The 17,787-nt window shown below is 36.4% G+C and overlaps 3 protein-coding genes across 3 annotated transcripts in view; 1 reads left to right on the plus strand and 2 right to left on the minus strand.

Annotated features, from left to right (window-relative positions):
* LOC109831124 lies at positions 3,845-4,948 on the minus strand. Its single transcript, XM_020398463.1, has 2 exons — positions 4,246-4,948; positions 3,845-4,164 (listed from the first exon to the last, which is right to left on the minus strand). The coding sequence occupies exons 1-2, from the start codon at positions 4,946-4,948 to the stop codon at positions 3,845-3,847; spliced, it is 1,023 nt and encodes a 340-aa protein (XP_020254052.1).
* LOC109831125 (glutathione S-transferase T3-like) lies at positions 5,707-6,682 on the plus strand. Its single transcript, XM_020398464.1, has 2 exons — positions 5,707-5,994; positions 6,074-6,682. Exons 1-2 carry the CDS (start codon positions 5,707-5,709, stop codon positions 6,680-6,682), a joined length of 897 nt encoding a protein of 298 aa, XP_020254053.1.
* Positions 10,905-17,787, minus strand: part of LOC109830749 (protein MOR1-like) — a 35,687-nt gene continuing 28,804 nt past the window's right edge. Inside the window, 13 exon segments of the mRNA XM_020398111.1 lie at positions 10,905-11,458; positions 11,953-12,232; positions 12,327-12,398; positions 12,485-12,580; positions 13,046-13,162; positions 13,246-13,402; positions 13,491-13,588; positions 13,669-13,827; positions 13,907-14,065; positions 14,162-14,239; positions 14,310-14,432; positions 16,593-16,719; positions 16,825-16,890. Coding sequence (XP_020253700.1) covers positions 11,199-11,458; positions 11,953-12,232; positions 12,327-12,398; positions 12,485-12,580; positions 13,046-13,162; positions 13,246-13,402; positions 13,491-13,588; positions 13,669-13,827; positions 13,907-14,065; positions 14,162-14,239; positions 14,310-14,432; positions 16,593-16,719; positions 16,825-16,890 — 1,792 coding nt within the window. The 3' untranslated portion in view covers positions 10,905-11,198.

Below are 17,787 nucleotides of genomic sequence, written 5' to 3' on the forward strand. Positions count from 1 at the left end.
TCATTCGATTTATGGTTTTGTTTTTTCACTAAGTTTTCATAACTATGGCACAAATGAGTAAAGGTTGTACAACACTCGTCCTCTTGAGTTTGATTTGAGTCAACACAAGACTCACGAGCCCTAGTTCCAAATGTAAGCTTGGCTAGGGTGAACTAAGGCTCATTAAATTAATCCAACTGAATAACCACTAAAAATCTGAAATTTGACACCCAAACCCAAACAATGCGTTACTTATTGGTAAGAATTGATCTAATAGGTATTATCTTATACAATTTGTAATAGTCTGATAGCATGCATAATGCATTTTGAAAATGATCAACTACTGTTTAGTAACTTGGTCAATTTTCTTTAAAAAAAAAAGGAAGCAAGTTGGTCACTTGATTTCTTTGAAACTTCTTGACCGACTGTTACGATTGTTTTGTAACATGTTTCAATTCTAATGGGAGAACTTTATTTCTTCTTCTTTTTGGATAGTGAAGCCACTGGAAATAGATACTAACACCGGGGAAGTCACGTTTGAACATCCCAACTATCCAAGTCACCCGCGGTTCTCAAACCCAACGTGTGATTTATTAAGATTGTTTATCCAAAAAAAATAGTTATTTTACTCTGTAAAAAAAATTAGTAGGAAGTTTATAATCTGAATAGCATTGCACTGAAAATAAAACTCGGTAGGCCCCACACCACACTAGAGGCCAAATTATACAAAATGGTGGGTGATGACATGAGCGAGTCCTCTGTTTTTAAGAACTAATCGCAAGCAAACATGAGTAGGTGATGTGGGCTTGTTGTACTTTTACAAGAGGCCTTGTATACAGTAATGCAAGTGATTGTAGGAAAATATATTAGAGTATGTAAGATATTGATTAGTGATTGAGAAGCCTGTTGCCTAGATTCCATCAAGTATGTAAGATTTTTTTCACCAGTATATATTTGAAGTGTATAAGATAACAGCGAACATGAAATTCTATTAAGAAGAAGATATGAAAGTAGTAACATCCTTTTCTTAAATATGCATGATAAACAAGTTTTCCCTTCTCTTTAACTCGCTTTTGAAAAAAAAAAAAACTGAGTTTTCATGTTTGGATATACTTAGTTAGCCGCATTCATATCACAAATGCTTCAACACTACAAATGCATGTCATAAATTATTCATACAACAAAAGGCTTGTTTATTAAGCTTAAGTTTTCATGTTTGGATATACTTAAGTGTGAATTCGATTTATTACATGAATTATTTTACAGATTGATTCTCATACCACTCGTCCACCACCTGTTGTTCCTGCTACTACTTCACTGACTTTAGCTCATCATTCTCCGAATGCTTAGGGTTCTACATCTACTACTTAATGCTCTCATCAGTATATTTCGACACAAAACCTTCTTGCTAGTCGATTGGGAGGCATGCTGGGGGGCATGCTGGGGGCGTCTTAGGGAGCTTTACAAGAAGGCTATAGCGAGGAGGACATCCGCAAAGCTTTTGCTGATTATATTCGATTAAATCAGCCATGACTTGTACTTTTAATTAACATACACTACAACAAATTGCAATTTTCCTGACGCTTATTCCCGACGCATGGTTAAATACGTCGCCAAAAAGTATGTTTTTCCCGACGATTTTAGTTAGCGTCGGCAAAACATATATTTTTCCCCACGTTTATAATTAGCGTCGCTAAAAGTGTATATTATTTGCGACGTTTTAACTTAGCGTCGTTAAAAGTGTATGGATTTACCGACGTTTTTTTATTTTCGTCGGTAAAAATATAGCTTTTAGCGACGTAAAAATATTCATCGCAAAAAGTATACATTTGACGACGCACATTAGCATCGGCAAATGTGTAGCTTTTAGCGACGAATAGTTTTGCGTCACTAAAAGTAACATTTTTGCCGACGTAATATAGCGTCGGCAAAAATGTTACTTTTAGCGACGCGCAAAACTTTTCGTCGCAAAAGAGTAACTTTTGCCGACGCTTTATTATTCAAGTGCGTCGCCAAAGAAAGCCCCTCCCCTTTTTCCCCGCCTACTTTTAATTTCTCCCGCTCTTTTTTTCATTTCCCTCTCCATCTAAAGCGCCCCCCAATCCCAAATCACAGCTCCCCAAATGCCCCTTCTCACCACCAAAATCCCTCGCCGCCCCCTCCTCCGCCTCCTCTCCACCGCCTCCGGCGGCACCACCGCCATCGAATCCCAGACCAGAAGCTCAACCGGATCGTTGACGCCCTCACAAAGGCCGAGAGCGAAGACTACTCGACCCTCTTCACGTCTCGACGTACTGAAACTAGGGCTCGAGCTTCTCCCGCCGCCGTCATTTCTTTCCTCCCAACCCTCGGTGAGATCTCAAAACTAGAGGCGCCACTAAACTGGTTCTTCCGGTTCCGCAGAACATAGGGCGAGCGATTGCCCCAATCCAATCGATGAGGAAATCCAAGCTCGAACCGTCCTTTACCATCGAACTCACTGACGACACCGTCGTCCGATGCGGCTCTTAAAACCCTAGAAACCTCCCCACCTCTGCTTCTTTCGCACGCTCCTCACATCAAAGTTCGATCTAAGAATGGCCACCTCGGTGATGCTTCGAGCTTTGAGGCGGCGAGATGTCACCTCGTCTCTCTCGTCTCCTCTCAGACCTGTGATCTCTCTTTCCTCTATATTATTTCCTACCTTTCTGATGTTATTTTGATGGAGAGAAAACCGTGTTCTATTTTGCTTGATTGATGGACTGTTGATCTGTTCAATTTTGGGGAACTCAGCTGCAACCTCAGTCCAAAGTTGTGGGTTCTATTGGTTTTTTTGTTGTGATTATACTCGTTATTATCTCTGCTTGATGATGGTCCATCGATGTTGCTTTTTTCCAATTTAGCTATTGTAAGATTAGTAACTACAACCAGCTAAGTTCGCTGTATTGATCTGCGACTATAAATTTAATAAAATGATTTTTTTTCTTTTTAAAATGTTGATTTGGGAGTTTAGGTTTCTTAGGGCATCTCCAACCCATCGCACCAAAATGGTGCAAAAGTCACATCTAACAGTAATTCATCTCCAACCCAGTGCACCATTTTTTGCACCAAAAAGGAATATTCTCAGTATCTTTCTTTTTATCTACTTTTATATTGAATATTCTCAGTATCTTTCTTTTTATCTACTTTTATATTATTATTTTTTATTCCCTATATTTTTAACTATTTCAACAATTAACCCCACATATCAAATTTTATTTTTTCACATATTTTCCAAACAAAATAATTTATTATTTAAAAAATTAACCTAATAAAACAATAAAATATTATTTTATTAATTAAAATAACTTGATTGCTAAAATATTATATTTTTATTATTGATATTACCAAAATATTACATTCAAGAACACAACAGAAAATAAAATACAAGAAAATAATTAAACATTAACAACAATATAAAAATTACAAATTTAGTATGCACTTAATCTTAACTATCTGAATTAGTGTATTCCTCCCATAGATGATCTATCAATGCATTACGAAGCGCAATATGGGCATCTTTAATTCCTCCCATAGATGATCTATCAATGCATTACGAAGCGCAATATGGGCATCTTTATCCTTGATTTTTCTGTAACGTGCAATAAATTGAGTAAATCTTGTAGTTTCATCTGCTGTCATATCAACTTCTGGTGTTGGTGCTTCCCTCACTTCTTGAATTGGTGCATAAAGATCACGTTCATCCTCATAAATTGAGTAAATCTTGTAGTTTCATCTGCTGCCATATCAACTTCTGATGTTGGTGCTTCCCTCACTTCTTGAATTGGTGCATAAAGATCACGTTCATCCTCGATTATCATATTGTGCATAATAATGCATGTAGTCATTATGTCATGTAATACATGTTTTTCCAAAAACGTGCTGATCCTGCCACAATTGCAATTCGTGATTGGAGAACTCCGAACGCACGTTCTACATCTTTTCTACATGTTTCCTGTTTCATGGAAAAATATTTTTTCTTCCTACCTTGTGGCTGTTGGATTGTTTGTACAATAGTAGCCCATTTTGGATATATACCATCAGCTAAATAATAACCCATATTATACTCTTTTCCTTGAATAACATAGTGAGCGGGAGGAGCAATACCTTGAGCTAGGTTAGAGAAAAGACTAGATGACTCCAGCACATTGATATCATTATTGGTGCCTGGCATACCAAAATATGCATGCCATATCTAAATATCATAATTTGCCACAGCTTCAAGGATAATAGTTGGTGACCCACTACATCCTGCGTATTGTCCAGACCATGCTGTTGGACAATTTTTCCATTTCCAATGCATACAATCAAGACTTCCTAACATTCCTGGAAAACCACGTTTTTTACCAATATAGAGTAGCCTAGCAATATCGTTAGCGTTAGGTGTTCGTAGATACCGCTCTGCGAATATCTCCACCATAGCACGACAAAATTTTGTCATACTTTCAATTGCTGTTGACTCACCTATTTTAACGTATTCGTCCGTAGCATCAGCTGGTAGACCGTATGCCAACATGCGAAAAATAGTTGTTACTTTCTGTAACGGTGATAATCTCATTCTACCAAGTCCATCACTTTGTTGTTGGAAGTAATGGTCATGATCTTTCACTGCATCAACAATACGAAGGAACAAACTTCTTGACATCCGATATCGACGACGAAACATATCTTCTCCAAAACGTGGATTATCGACAAAGTAATCTATGACCAAATTCTGATGTGCAGTTTCTCGATCGCGGTTGATCACTGCATGACCGGGAATCGAGACACCATGGATCGGTTGGTAGTTTTGTTGACGTAAATTGTTAGCGATGATCACGTTGTTGTTGATGTACTCACAAATTACTTCTTCGGTTTCATCAATCTCTGCAATGATATTGGACAGAAAATTATCATCATCCGAAGATGAAGATGATGATAAATATGATGGGCCTCCAACATCGAAATTCATTTTTGGAGTAAGAAAAGAATGACTGAAGTATACAGAAATGGAGAATAATAATTTTAACACAACAACGAATAATTGTGTGGATGTACCCTATCTAGTATGCTATTTATAAAACTTTGCTTAATTGTATACGTTGAACAATGTGTAAACTTTGCTTAGCTGTTACGCATTTGTCACAAAATTCAAATTTTCTTAGCTGTGTATACGTTGGACAATGTGTAAAGCTGATCAGTTTCCAAACAATGATTCCCACTGACAACGTTGGACAATGTGTAAAGCTGATCAGTCTTCAAAAAATGATTCCCACCGACAACGTTGGATAATGTGTAAAGCTGATAAGTCTTGAAAAAATGATTCCCACCGACAACGTTGGACAATGTGTAAAGCTGATCAGTCTTCAAAAAATGATTCTCACCGACAACGTTGGACAATGTGTAAAGCTGACCAGTTTTTAAAAAATGATTCCCACCGACAACGTTGGACAATGTGTAAAGCTGACCAGTTTTCAAAAAATGATTCCCACCGACAACGTTGGACAATGTGTAAAGCTGACCAGTTTTTACACAACGATTCAATTTCAAATCGTTGACCACCGACAAATTCAAACCAACCGCAAATTCAAATTCAAATTCAAATTCAAACAAAAAAACAAATTTGGATTGGCTATAAATAACATTCACGGTTTCTACTTCAAGCCACCCAATTCGAAGTATTTCTTCAAAGTATTTCTGATCTCCAAACCTACCGCTTTTTATAAAAAAATGTCTGTTCGATCAACTGGATACACGGTTACTGAAGATGTGCTCCTTTGTCAAGTATTCTTGGATATTTCTCAAGACCCTATTATCGGTAGAAACCAGTCTCGAGATGCATTTTGGTCTTGTGTGGAGGACAGATACAATGAACTTCGAGATCAGCATATTGAGGTGCGTACGAGCCGATCAATTCGTTCTCGAATGGAAATCATAAGTAATGAAGTAAGAAAATTAAATGCGTGCTTGAGACAAGTAGAGAATCTGAATCCAAGTGGTGCTTCAGATGAAGATATTGTAAATATTCTATTAATTACCTTTTGAAATTTATTATTATTGTTGAAATACATAACTTGATATTCACTAAAATTTGCAGTTAGCTCGCGCAAAGATGTTATTTATGCAAGAACCAAAGTACAAAAAAGGTTTCAAATTTGATCATGTCTGGAATATGGTTAAAATTTTCAAAAAATTTAAAGATGATGTCCCCACAGCAAGACAAGTTGGTCGAAGACAACCCCAAAGTGTGAACTTTGACTCGTCACAATCAGATAATCCCACTCCAGAATCTCCTATATCAACATCTCCTGGACTGTCATCATTTACTCCATCTAAACGACCTATTGGGGTAAAAAAAAAAGCCAAATTGAAAAGGAAAAATGATGATCATGAGTCAAGTGTAGTGGACTCCATCGAGACCTCCAATAACCGACTTATAGACAGGTTAGACAAGGCGAGCTTGGACAGGCAAGTAGCATTTGATATCGAACGAGAAAAGATAGCCATGAAAAAAGATAGAGATGAATGGAAAATTATAATGAAAGATTTGAATTCCATTGCTGATCCAAACGTGCGTGAGTACGTTCGAGCTCAACAGATTAAAATAATACAAAAAAGAAATCAACAAGAACAAGGGTCTGCTTCTAATTTTGGCAATTATTTCAATGATATTGGACACTCTGGCCCCGATCTACCAGATTATTGAGAGTTGCTTGTCCATCTTAAGTAACGTCACCATGTTTAGTTTGTATTTTATGTTTTATTTTAATGAAGTTTTATATTATGTGTGTCAGTTTTTATATGTTATGTATTTCAGATATGTAATTTATATTTGAATTATGTATTATGATTGCTCTTTAATGAAGTTTTATATTATGTATGTCTAGATTTTAATATTATAATTAATAATAATGTCTTTTAAATTTTAGCATTATTTTTAGCCATAAAAAATAATTTATTTTGTCTAAATTATACAATTGTGGTAAAAGTAAGAATGACGTTGCGTTGGAGCTCCGGAGCAGCGGCAAAATCCCTCTTTGCGGCAAAATGGCGTCGCGTTGGAGATGGTCTTAGAAGAAAGGATGTGAAAAATCTGATGGTTAGATTTGGAATTCTGTAATGAAAAAGAAAACAAAGGATTAGCCAATGCAGGTTGAATTCTGTGAACTATAACTCCGATAAAATCTGAAACTTAACATTTTCATGATTCATTTTCTGTTTTTGGTAAACTACTTTTCCGTATAATTTCCTTAGGACATTTTTTGCTTTATCATGCTTTATCACATATAATTAGGTTTGGTTTGCTTGATCTAACATCTCCATTAGCTACTCATTTCCATGATATGCAGCTGTTTAAGTGTTTATTATCAGGGTGCTTGGGAGTTGTATGTGTTTGTGCCATGATCTCTCATCTATCGAATGAATCTAAAATCTCTCTATATGAGTTTAGACAAAAACATTGGGGTACCTAATTGCTGTCCTTAGTATTGAATATTATAAAGTTAAACTTGTTACAGTGAAATGGCTGTCCTTAGTATTGAATATTATAAAGTTAAACTTGTTACAGGGAAATGGCTTTGTGACGAGGTTTCTAGATTCTCTAGAAGGGATGCTTGGTAAGTGGACACATGTATATAGTATAAGAGCCTAAGAGGATTCTAGTCTGACCTTAAAATGTCTGGCTAATGTCATAAAAGATAAATATTTTGAAGATAATCTGGTGTAAAGAGGATCCTGGGTTTGACGGCTAGAAATATCACTTTCCCTTTGCACCATGCCTTTGTATTACGACCTGACTTTTAACATAGGGAATAGCATTCATCAAATGTTTGTCAGAAAGCAAATGTAAAGAAATTACCATTTGGAGGAGTTGAATTAACAATTTGGTTTGTCCTGCTTTTGGTAAATTAGATGTGTATGGTCATCGGTTCTTATGGAATTATGATATTGTTATGATTGAATGTTAGTGCAATCTGAATTTTATAAGGTGTTGTGTTTTGATTCTAGTGAATCTTTTATTTTATGCGTGGGAATATATATGTTGTGAACATGTATATTATATATTTTTGTGGGAAATGTTATATGTAAACGTTGTAGGTAAAAGTGAAAAAAAGGAAAAACACAAGCACCAACGGTTGGGACCGTCGATGCAAGTTTTGAAACTGTTAGTGCACGATATTTTCACCAACGATTACAACTGTTGGTGCAAATAACAGCACCAACGGTTGTAACCGTTGGTGCAGAATGTTGCACCAACGGTTGTAACCGTTGGTGCCCTTTTTCATAATTTAATTTTTTTTAATATTTAATTATATTTTTACTTATACTAGCGGGTGGAACCGTTAGTGTAGAGTTTACACCCGTTGGGACCGTTTCAGTCCCAACGCTACTTGCAGCAACGAGTGGTTTTTCTATCCCAACGGGCCCAACCGTTGGGGATACTACCTGTCCTAACGGTTACAATGATTGAATAAACCACCATAGGAACTACAATGGGCATTCAGTGATTGAATTGCATTTATCCTTATATGTTTGCATTGTTGATGATAGTTTATTGAATGCCTATTGTAGCTTCCTATGAATTAACCTGTATATTATTTAACCTTCTCTTTACGAGCATGCGATGTACGAGAACAGTTAAATTGCTTTTTTCTAGATAAGAAATGCTAAGTGCAACATAAAAGAAAGCATCTATTCACTTTTATGAATCAGGATGTAATAAAGGTTCAGAAATATCTGGTATTGATCATGAAGATATATATTGTATACGCATAACTAATGAATACAGGCATGCATGCATGTCGTTGGACAAGATAATAACGAAATGCTATAACTTGCTAGAAATTGGCACACTAAAATGTATGAGCATATAAAACATATGCGATAACTATGGTGTGCCTCAAAAAACCCTGTGGACTTTGAACTTTTCTCACTAGATCCCCCTATATGTAATTTGCAAACCAAAATTTCCTTGAAGAGAAAATGGCAAAATTTAAGGTAAGGTATTATGTTACCGGTAAATGACACATGACAAATTTTAAAAATTTTCCTTTCGAGTTAATTAAAGATGACACTAAATTAAAAAGAAAAAGCATGTGTTATGCATATTGTTCTGCACAAATTTATTTTTAGAAGTTCTACATATAGAAGTTTAAAAAAAAATCCAAGAGAGCTCTATAAACTATAATCCTGAGTTTGCTCTGAAGCAGGCTCATTTCCAAAAAAAAAGGTCCATCTTTGCCCATAAAACCAAACAAAAGATTGTAGCGTAGTTGCACATAACCCCATTGAGCTTTGTTTATCTCACATAACCGCCGAACTTTGAACTTTTCTCACCAGTTCCCCCTGCGTGTAATTTGCAAACCAAAATTTCGTTGGAGAGAAAAAGCCAAAATTTAAGGGAGGGGTTGTGTTACCCCTAAATGGTAAATAATGACAGTTTAGAAATTTTCCTCTCGAGAATGTTTTACTTATTTACAAATTACAAACTGGGTGGGGAGGTGGGGGTCCGTCGGAGAAGGTTTAAGTTTAGGTGTGTCTTATGAGGCACTGTAATTTTCAGGAGGCCTATTTGTAAGATAAACAATGTTCCAAACGGTTATGTGCAACAGCCCCCAAATTTCATTTTGTGTGTGTGTGTGTGGTGGGAGGTGGGGGGGATATGTGAAATTGTCCCACAAAATTAATACTATGTTTGCAATGTTTAAAATAATATTTTTTTATAAAAAAATTTTAATAAAAACAACTAAACAACCAAAAATATACGCAGGAGCATTTATAACATATGTAACAGAAAATGATGAACTGTCACCGTAAAGAAAGTCTTTTCTTGATAAAATTGCATAAGAAGATTGGACATAGAGAAATGAAAGAAGAATAATTACTCAAGGGATTTGCAAGCTGGGAGAATTCAACCCAATAAAAGGCAATGAGGATGAGGATTTCAAGCACATAACTTTAAAGCAAAAATGTATGGAAAATTGGCAAGTGAGATAAAGGACATGAACAATAGAAAGGAGATAAGATAAAAGTGAGGAGGGATAAATTATTAAAAGTATTATGTCTAAATTGCCTAGTTATATTTCTAACAAAAAAGAAAAAAAGTACTTCGCAAGATCTTCAATTGTGGTCACTTTTTAGAAGATTTTGATTGTTAGACTTTTTATATTTTTGTTCAAGTTGCACTTTTTATTGAACATGTCAATTTTTTTTTCCCGCTTCTCAATGAAGATTGTTGTGAAGACCTACGTTGATAATAGTGACTCTTAAATAAATGGCATATTTATAATTATGTGTAGTTAGCCTCTACTTTTCCTTAGATATCGAAAAGGTTCGTGTGTATAGTAGTTGGCCATCTCATATGTTTTCATAACATGCATCACTTGCAACATGCATCACTTGCAGTCTTGCAATGCATATATTGCACACTAGTTTAAATAAAATTAAACCCATCATTGATGCTCCTTATAGAAAAACTAGGGAAAATATCCATACTGAAATCCTACTGTCTGGACGCAGGAGGCAATGAGACATTTTGTAAAGGGATAAACGAAGTCCAAGATGATAAAACATGATTTTGGTGGACTTTGATCTTTGAAGTGAGGAACAAATTGCGGTGTGACATTTGAATAATGAGTTTGCTTTTAGAATGTTTGCCGAGACTTTTTACACCCCCCCAACCCCACCCCCACTACAAATACCATTGGAACTACTGGCAGAAATACTACCCAAAAATAAAAAGAGGGACGAACACTTGGAGCTTTCGGGAATTTCTTTGTTCATCCATTACAAAGTGATAGTGACTGCCCATTTTGCTATATTGCAAGAAACGGAGGAGGTATAAGTACCTTTCCAAGCTGAGGGAGTGTTGGTAGCGTGATAGCAGCTTACATATGGATCTCACTTCACCTCCAGTATTGAAACAAATATGTAGAACAAATAAATAGCTTTATGAGAAATGTATGTTAGAAAGCTAGCCATGTTACACTTACACACAGACTTATCTGTATAACGAATTTCTTACATCTGCTCCCACCTGGACCAAAGCAGTCCAATGAGGTTAACAGAACTCTAAAATACAAAGGTGGTGACAATCAAGGTCGCATCATTTAATGCATCCTAACATTCTATTTTATATTTGCACGCACAATATTGCTCTTTGTACTGTTTTCATGTACAAGAAACCACGCCAAAAAGAATATCGGTAAGTTAGCTTATCTCCCTCAAAGAGGTTCAAGGGATCCATGCTTTAGTCTCTCCATCCGAGCTTGCAATCCAGATAGTGCTTTTTCATCCATAGGAAGAATATTACTCTGTACGGGTGGTTCGCACTCAGCTCGGTCCATGCCATGGTATGCATTGCCATTTACACTCATCAGTGGTCTAGGTGCTGCACCTTCTAAATTCCCAGCAGCAGCTGCAGCTTGAATGCTTTTCATCCGTTCTCTGATAGCATCAAGTGTCCCCGAGGTTAATCCAGCAGCTGCAAATCAAATTTTCAGCTCAGTAATAAGCCACAGAGCGTGTTAAACGCACGAAAATGGGTTTGAAGCTCAGTTGGCAAAATGAGCTATCAAGAGAGAGAGATAGAGAGTTGTAAAGCCCAACTTCAGAGGAGACTAGTAGGGTGGGCATACAACTTCACTATCTCTTAATAGCTCATTCAAAAAAGTGGAGCTGCCACCTGATGCCTATTTTTCCTACACACAAAAACATACATATATGTATGTATACATACATACAAACAAACACACAAACATACATATGTATGTCTGTACGAACACACAGATATCTACAGATTTATAGATGTGTCAGTACATACTACATATATATATTTATATACATAGAAACCACCAAACATATACACATATAAGCATGTATCTACACAGATATCTATACACACATGCACACACGCAGACGTACAAGTGCTCAAGCAAGCACACACAAATATAGGCATGTAGAGAGAGAGAGAGAAACCTCCAGATGGGTATCTATCGTTACGGTCATCTACCATATGCGTCTGATCTGATAAATTAGTCTGACCTCTATAAGAGGCTGCAGTGGCATTAACACCATCATCTTCAGTAAAGGGAACTTGTAAATTTGAAGGGGCGTTTTCAGGTTTTGTGTTAATTGATTTAGTATGTACAGGAGAGAGGGGGGCAAATTTTGGGGAAGAAGCATTTAAAGCTAAAGGAGGAGGTGTCGACATTGGGAGGCTTGAAGGTGTCCTTCCAGCCGCTGCATTTTTTTCCATCTGTGTGTTCCAAAATGCAAATAAAATAAAATCAAACAGATCATTTGATTTCCAAAATTCCATTTACAATATCATAACAATATTTCCAACAAACCTGTGCAAGCCCATCTCTGATATACGTTCGGAAAGCCTCACTTGCATTTTGAAGTTGAGCGAATATATCAACCTAACATGACAACTTGTATGTTAGGCAGCATTGTTGCAAGCAATATAGATCTAGGTTTTCAAGTAGAGTCAAAAATATGAGGTTACCTTGGGGTAAAGTTGGGTGATACGGTAGAGTTCATATAAACCAATTGTGCAGGTTTGTTTGTCACCAATTTTTTTGAAGACAGCGGCAAGCTCTTGCTGTTTCCACAACCAGAGCAGGGCATTGAATAAAGGGGAAAAAACACTAAATCAGCAAGCAAACCATGTACAAGATGAAATTAGATTTGTTTGTATAGTTCTCTATTTATGTTACCATGCTCAAGAGCAAGGGTATTAAATAAGATGAAATTAGATTTGTTTGTATAGTTCTCCATTCAGGGATTGTTTTAAATAAGAATCCAAAGAAGGATGTCGGGATAACTTGAACAGAAACAGATATATACTTCTAGTAGCACCTCAGAGTAAAATATATAAAATATAGCGAACTCTAAAAAAACCATGCTTAAAATCTGCATATAGATGTGATTTGTTTCCAAAATCCGCAAGTAAATTGCAACAAGAAAAGTAGCAGGATAGTCAAATGAGGTTTCAAATATGCATAAGCATAAATATGAGACAAAGCAAAACAAATAGCAAGCACTAATGATAACAGTGAAGCAGCACCTTTAACTGAGCATCTGCAGAATGTGTTGTAGGGTTCGGGCTGTTTGAAGTTGCATCACCCCAATGCGTTTGTCCAATAGGACCAGATGGGGTAAGCATTCTAGCAGCAGCAAGAGTCTGAAAATAATAAACACTGATTACTACCACTTGCAAGCTTGTAGTTCTATTTAAGCATGAATCCATTTGCATTTGTAGCTTACCTGGAGATTCAGATCAATGTACGCAAGAATTATGGGCTGAGGTTCCATGTCTATAGGAACCATAGAGAGGTGGCCTTTAATGGCCGTGCCACGGAGTTTGACAAGTTCATGAAGAACTGTTTTAACCATTCGCAGTGGTTTATCATCAGCTCCGGCCCTACTTATAGAAAATCAAATATTAAGAAACTAAGCTTGCAATGGAGGTCTTATAAAAGAGTGAATATATATTAGGAATAGCTTAGAACCTTCTTCGTATCTCCTCCATTCCTAGCTCTTGCAAATATATATGAATGCTTTGAAGAACTCTATCAAGATCAACTTCGTAAATTGTGCTTTGGAGGACCTAGATCATAGATCACCAGAATTCTGAGAAAGCAATAGGAGAAGAAAAACAACAGGAGCGTAGAAGATACTGTTGATTACCTTTGTCAGTTTGATCAAACATTTAACTACTAGATCCGAAAACTTTTGATTCCTGGTGATGAAGTTCTCAGTTGATGTGGGGCTTGGCCACCTTGAAGGATCCAAGGGTTTCAATAACTTAATTAGAACAACAAAGGATGATGTCCGTTCTGCATTATCCTGCTCAAGGGGGGCCATTTTAGGTCAGAAATCAAATGATAGACGGGAGAATAGAGTTGGGGCGAGGTGGAAAGCCAACCAGAATCTTTAGCATCAAGACATTAAGTGCTTTCAGGAGCTGACTGCCATCATCCATCAAAGGAACTCTCTCATCTAATAGCCATAGAAGAAGTTCAGTAATTAGATCGTCTAATGTAACTTCCTTCACAGCATGAGCGAGTCTCTTGATCTGGAAAGTCTGCATCAATCCGGGTTATCAGATAATTTGCCTCTAAAACTAAAATAGTTAATAAAGCTAAAACATGCCAGTGGAAAAAATGAGAAAATTACATACCTGCATAAGTGTGTTTAGAACATATTTACAAGACCGCGAAGATGCTCCAGATAGGCTAAAGTTGAAGGTCTTTGGAACCTGCAAGATTTGACCATTAGTGTAAGTCAAAGAGGATGATAAGATGCAGCAGGAAACAAGAAGTAATTACCATAGTTGCTAGAGATGAAACTAATCTGTCCGCCTCCTTAACAAGCTCTTCAGCTGTGCTGCTTTCCGGATCACCAGTGGCTTGAGTCAGCTCATGGCAAACAACTTTCATGCCTTCAACTGACTGCACCAGAGAAATGAAATCATCAAATGAGAACAAATCAGCTAGCCAAAAACTGATTAACAGAAAGAAACAGAAATTGTGGAAACAATTTTCCTCCTGGTAGTACATAATTGGTCATGCCATTCATTAACTAATATTGCCACGAGTATCTACATAGTTAAACCCTGATCTCAGTTCATTTGACACGATTATCAGTCACCTTTAGTCGGAAAACTAACAAACCATTTTAAGGACGACATAGGCAAAAAAAGAAACAATTCATCAACTAATGGAGTAATGGCTAAGGGTGGTCAGTGAAAAAGATATAGCATATTACTATTGCGATGTTTTTATAGATTTACAAATTTAAATTTTGGCATGAGAGAAAACATCTCAAGACTCCAAAGTGCATGTCTAACAACCCCTTATCTCTAGCAGAAGACCTGGAATGAGCTCTATCAATTCAAATTAACAGATTCATCCTCTAGTTAAAAACAAATAAAGCAAACAAACTGTAGAGCACAGCGATAGAACACAAGGTATAACATCTAAGTAGTGGACAAAGTCCTGTTCGCATCTTGTCATGTTGATATCCGAATATCCGACATGTAAGCTGTTTTGAATCAGAAGTATTGGTACATGGGCAAAAGAGAATATTCATTTGTTTCTAACCCTCTTTGAACATGACTCCACAAAACTCTTTCGATGGAGTTATCATTGTTGTTCTTACTGCATTACCTGTTGAATAAATATCCATCTTTTTTCATCAATCCATTAGGGTCATTTTGTTGTTGCTACTGCATCATTGATGTGTTCATTTCACACCGTTTCTAGATCAGGTTCTAAATGGCCGATGTCAAGCTCATGCAAGTACTGGGAGTTTACATGTCCAATACTGGATGTTGACACATGCATTCAACAACTGTCACAATAATGGACGAGAAGTGAGAACAGATGCTTACCATGAGTCATAAATTAATCTCTCAGTTTCAACTGTCTAAACCCCAATAAGCACATTAACAGGGTCATTTTTCTGCCATGCTAAAATGGATATTGCACACTGCCATGCATAAACTATAATGATAGCAAGTAAATGAAGAAGGATAACCTATTTGAACTCATGTGCAAAACATCATACCAGGATTGAGTCAAACCCTATATATCACCGAAGTTTATGTAAAGATAACATAAAGTATATCTCTTTCTCTATCATTGCATACAGAACTCAAACAACATGTCAATTCACATGAGAAACGTGTCTCCTGACAGTTAAGACAATGGTTCAAATTAAGCTTTAGTTCCTAGCAACACTAGGGGCAAATTCTAGCATGAACAAGGTTTAAATAGGAGATAAGAAAATCGGGTATTCGGGAACAAAAACATCAGAAAAGTTTATCCGAAGTCTAGCATACAAACCCTTTTCCACCATTCAGCTTTAATAAGGCTGTGTCCATTGAGAAGCAGATTATCATAAGCTACACTATTGAAATTCAAGTTGTATTATTCCCTTTCATAGTCCTAGGAGTGGTCCTATCTATTTTCTATTTAGCATCTTCAGCCAGATATGCAACACCTGACACCAACAGTTACAATTTGCTTTTATTCGGTATAGGTCCTTATCCACAGACAGTAATTCTTTCATTCATACTGTGGTTTCAGTGGCTAAAACTGGAGGCAGTATAGGCTCGGAGGCAATTTGAGAACTAAGTAGTTTTTCCTTTTTCTTTTTTATCAACTTGAATTTACAGGTAAATAAAAAATGGTGGTTATGTAGATACCTCACCCTAAATGTGATTCCAATGTAGAAGTTCAAATTTTAATTAGATTAAGTTTTTGATGGAACTAAAACGGCTCAGTCTAGTTTAGTTACTTGCTGCATTAGAGAGAAAAACCTGCTTCAAACAATTCTCTAACTATAACAGTAACAGGTTTTACATATCTTTTTATTTTTGGTGCATGAATAGGTAAATGCAACCAAAAAGAACGCATCAACAAGACAGAAACATACAGAAGCCTGATTACTTTAGAAGCTAAGTATCCACAAACATAATGCTGACATAACTATTCGATACATCATGTTATCAGTAGGCAAGGAAAAAACAGTTAATAGTAGGTACTGGGAACTACCCAATTTCAGAAACTAACGCAATATGAAACAATATTTATAATAACAAAAACCACCTGCTCTGGTGACCCCAATGCGATTATATCAAGAGCTTCATGCCAGTCTGCTGGACCATTTACAGGCGCCATTTGCCGGGGTAACATGTGCCTTTCCATGTGAGCATCGGCAAAACCAAAATTATCCCTAATGATAATGGATAAACAAATATGACAAATTTAAGTAATTAACCACATTTAAAATTCATACACAGACAGTACAGAGAGCTGAACTTCAAAATTTTCTGGATACCTAGGCAGGAGAGGAGCCGCCACAGACCGGGAAAGGATGTCTCCGCTCTGTTCTGCAACATCTAATCTGAAATTTTCAAAACTGAAAGTTATGTTAAATGCAAAAACTGTAAATTAGCACCATGAGTATGCATTTCAAGCTGCAGTTGAAAGAATGATTGACTTATGTGAGTAAGTGCTTCATAAACATGACAATGAAAACAAGGCACAAATATTCATTCCAATGGAAACTGATAAATACAAGTTGTTTGATTTTTGTGCTTAATCATTCTATTTGTTTCAATTTGACAAGTCTAGTAAAGTTAGTACAGATATGTTAGAACTTAGAAACCTTCTACAAAAAAGATAATCTCGCTCTTGCATGTAATCGTGGCAGTCTGGCAGACAACTTTCTCAAAAGCTTAAGTTGATGGCATTTTTTTCGACCCCTTATAGTCCAGTAATCTAGAAAAGTCCCTGAACAAATTGAATCACTTTGAAAGGGAAAACAATGGAGATTTAAAAAAAAAAAAAAATTGGCATTTCAACGTCAAAGATCTCTTGAAATATGTTGGTACCATATCAGACAACTACCTTTTAGACCAACAATGTATATGAAGCAAGGTTAACATGTGCTAACTGTAAAATAACATATCACATTACTATTACATGGATATTTTTTTTAAATTAGCAATTAAAGTTACCTTCTAATGAAAGAAAATAAAACACACATAAGACTCTTTGGGGGCTTGGGCTACCAAGAAGGTATGCATGGCAAGTTAAATGCTACATTAAGTAGTTATGCAAACTATAGATCCATAATATTTCAGGCATAGCATTATATAGGTGTGCTGAGAGGGAGCGGAAAGGAGTAACATGTGACATTTTGAAACCAGTAACTGAGTTTGTCACTTGACACACACACACACACACACACACACACAAAAGAAAAGAAAAAAAAACAAGTCAAGCATATGAGAGAGAG

This window comes from Asparagus officinalis, chromosome 2 (assembly GCF_001876935.1).
Source record: "Asparagus officinalis chromosome 2, Aspof.V1, whole genome shotgun sequence".
Classification (NCBI taxonomy): Eukaryota; Viridiplantae; Streptophyta; class Magnoliopsida; order Asparagales; family Asparagaceae; genus Asparagus; species Asparagus officinalis.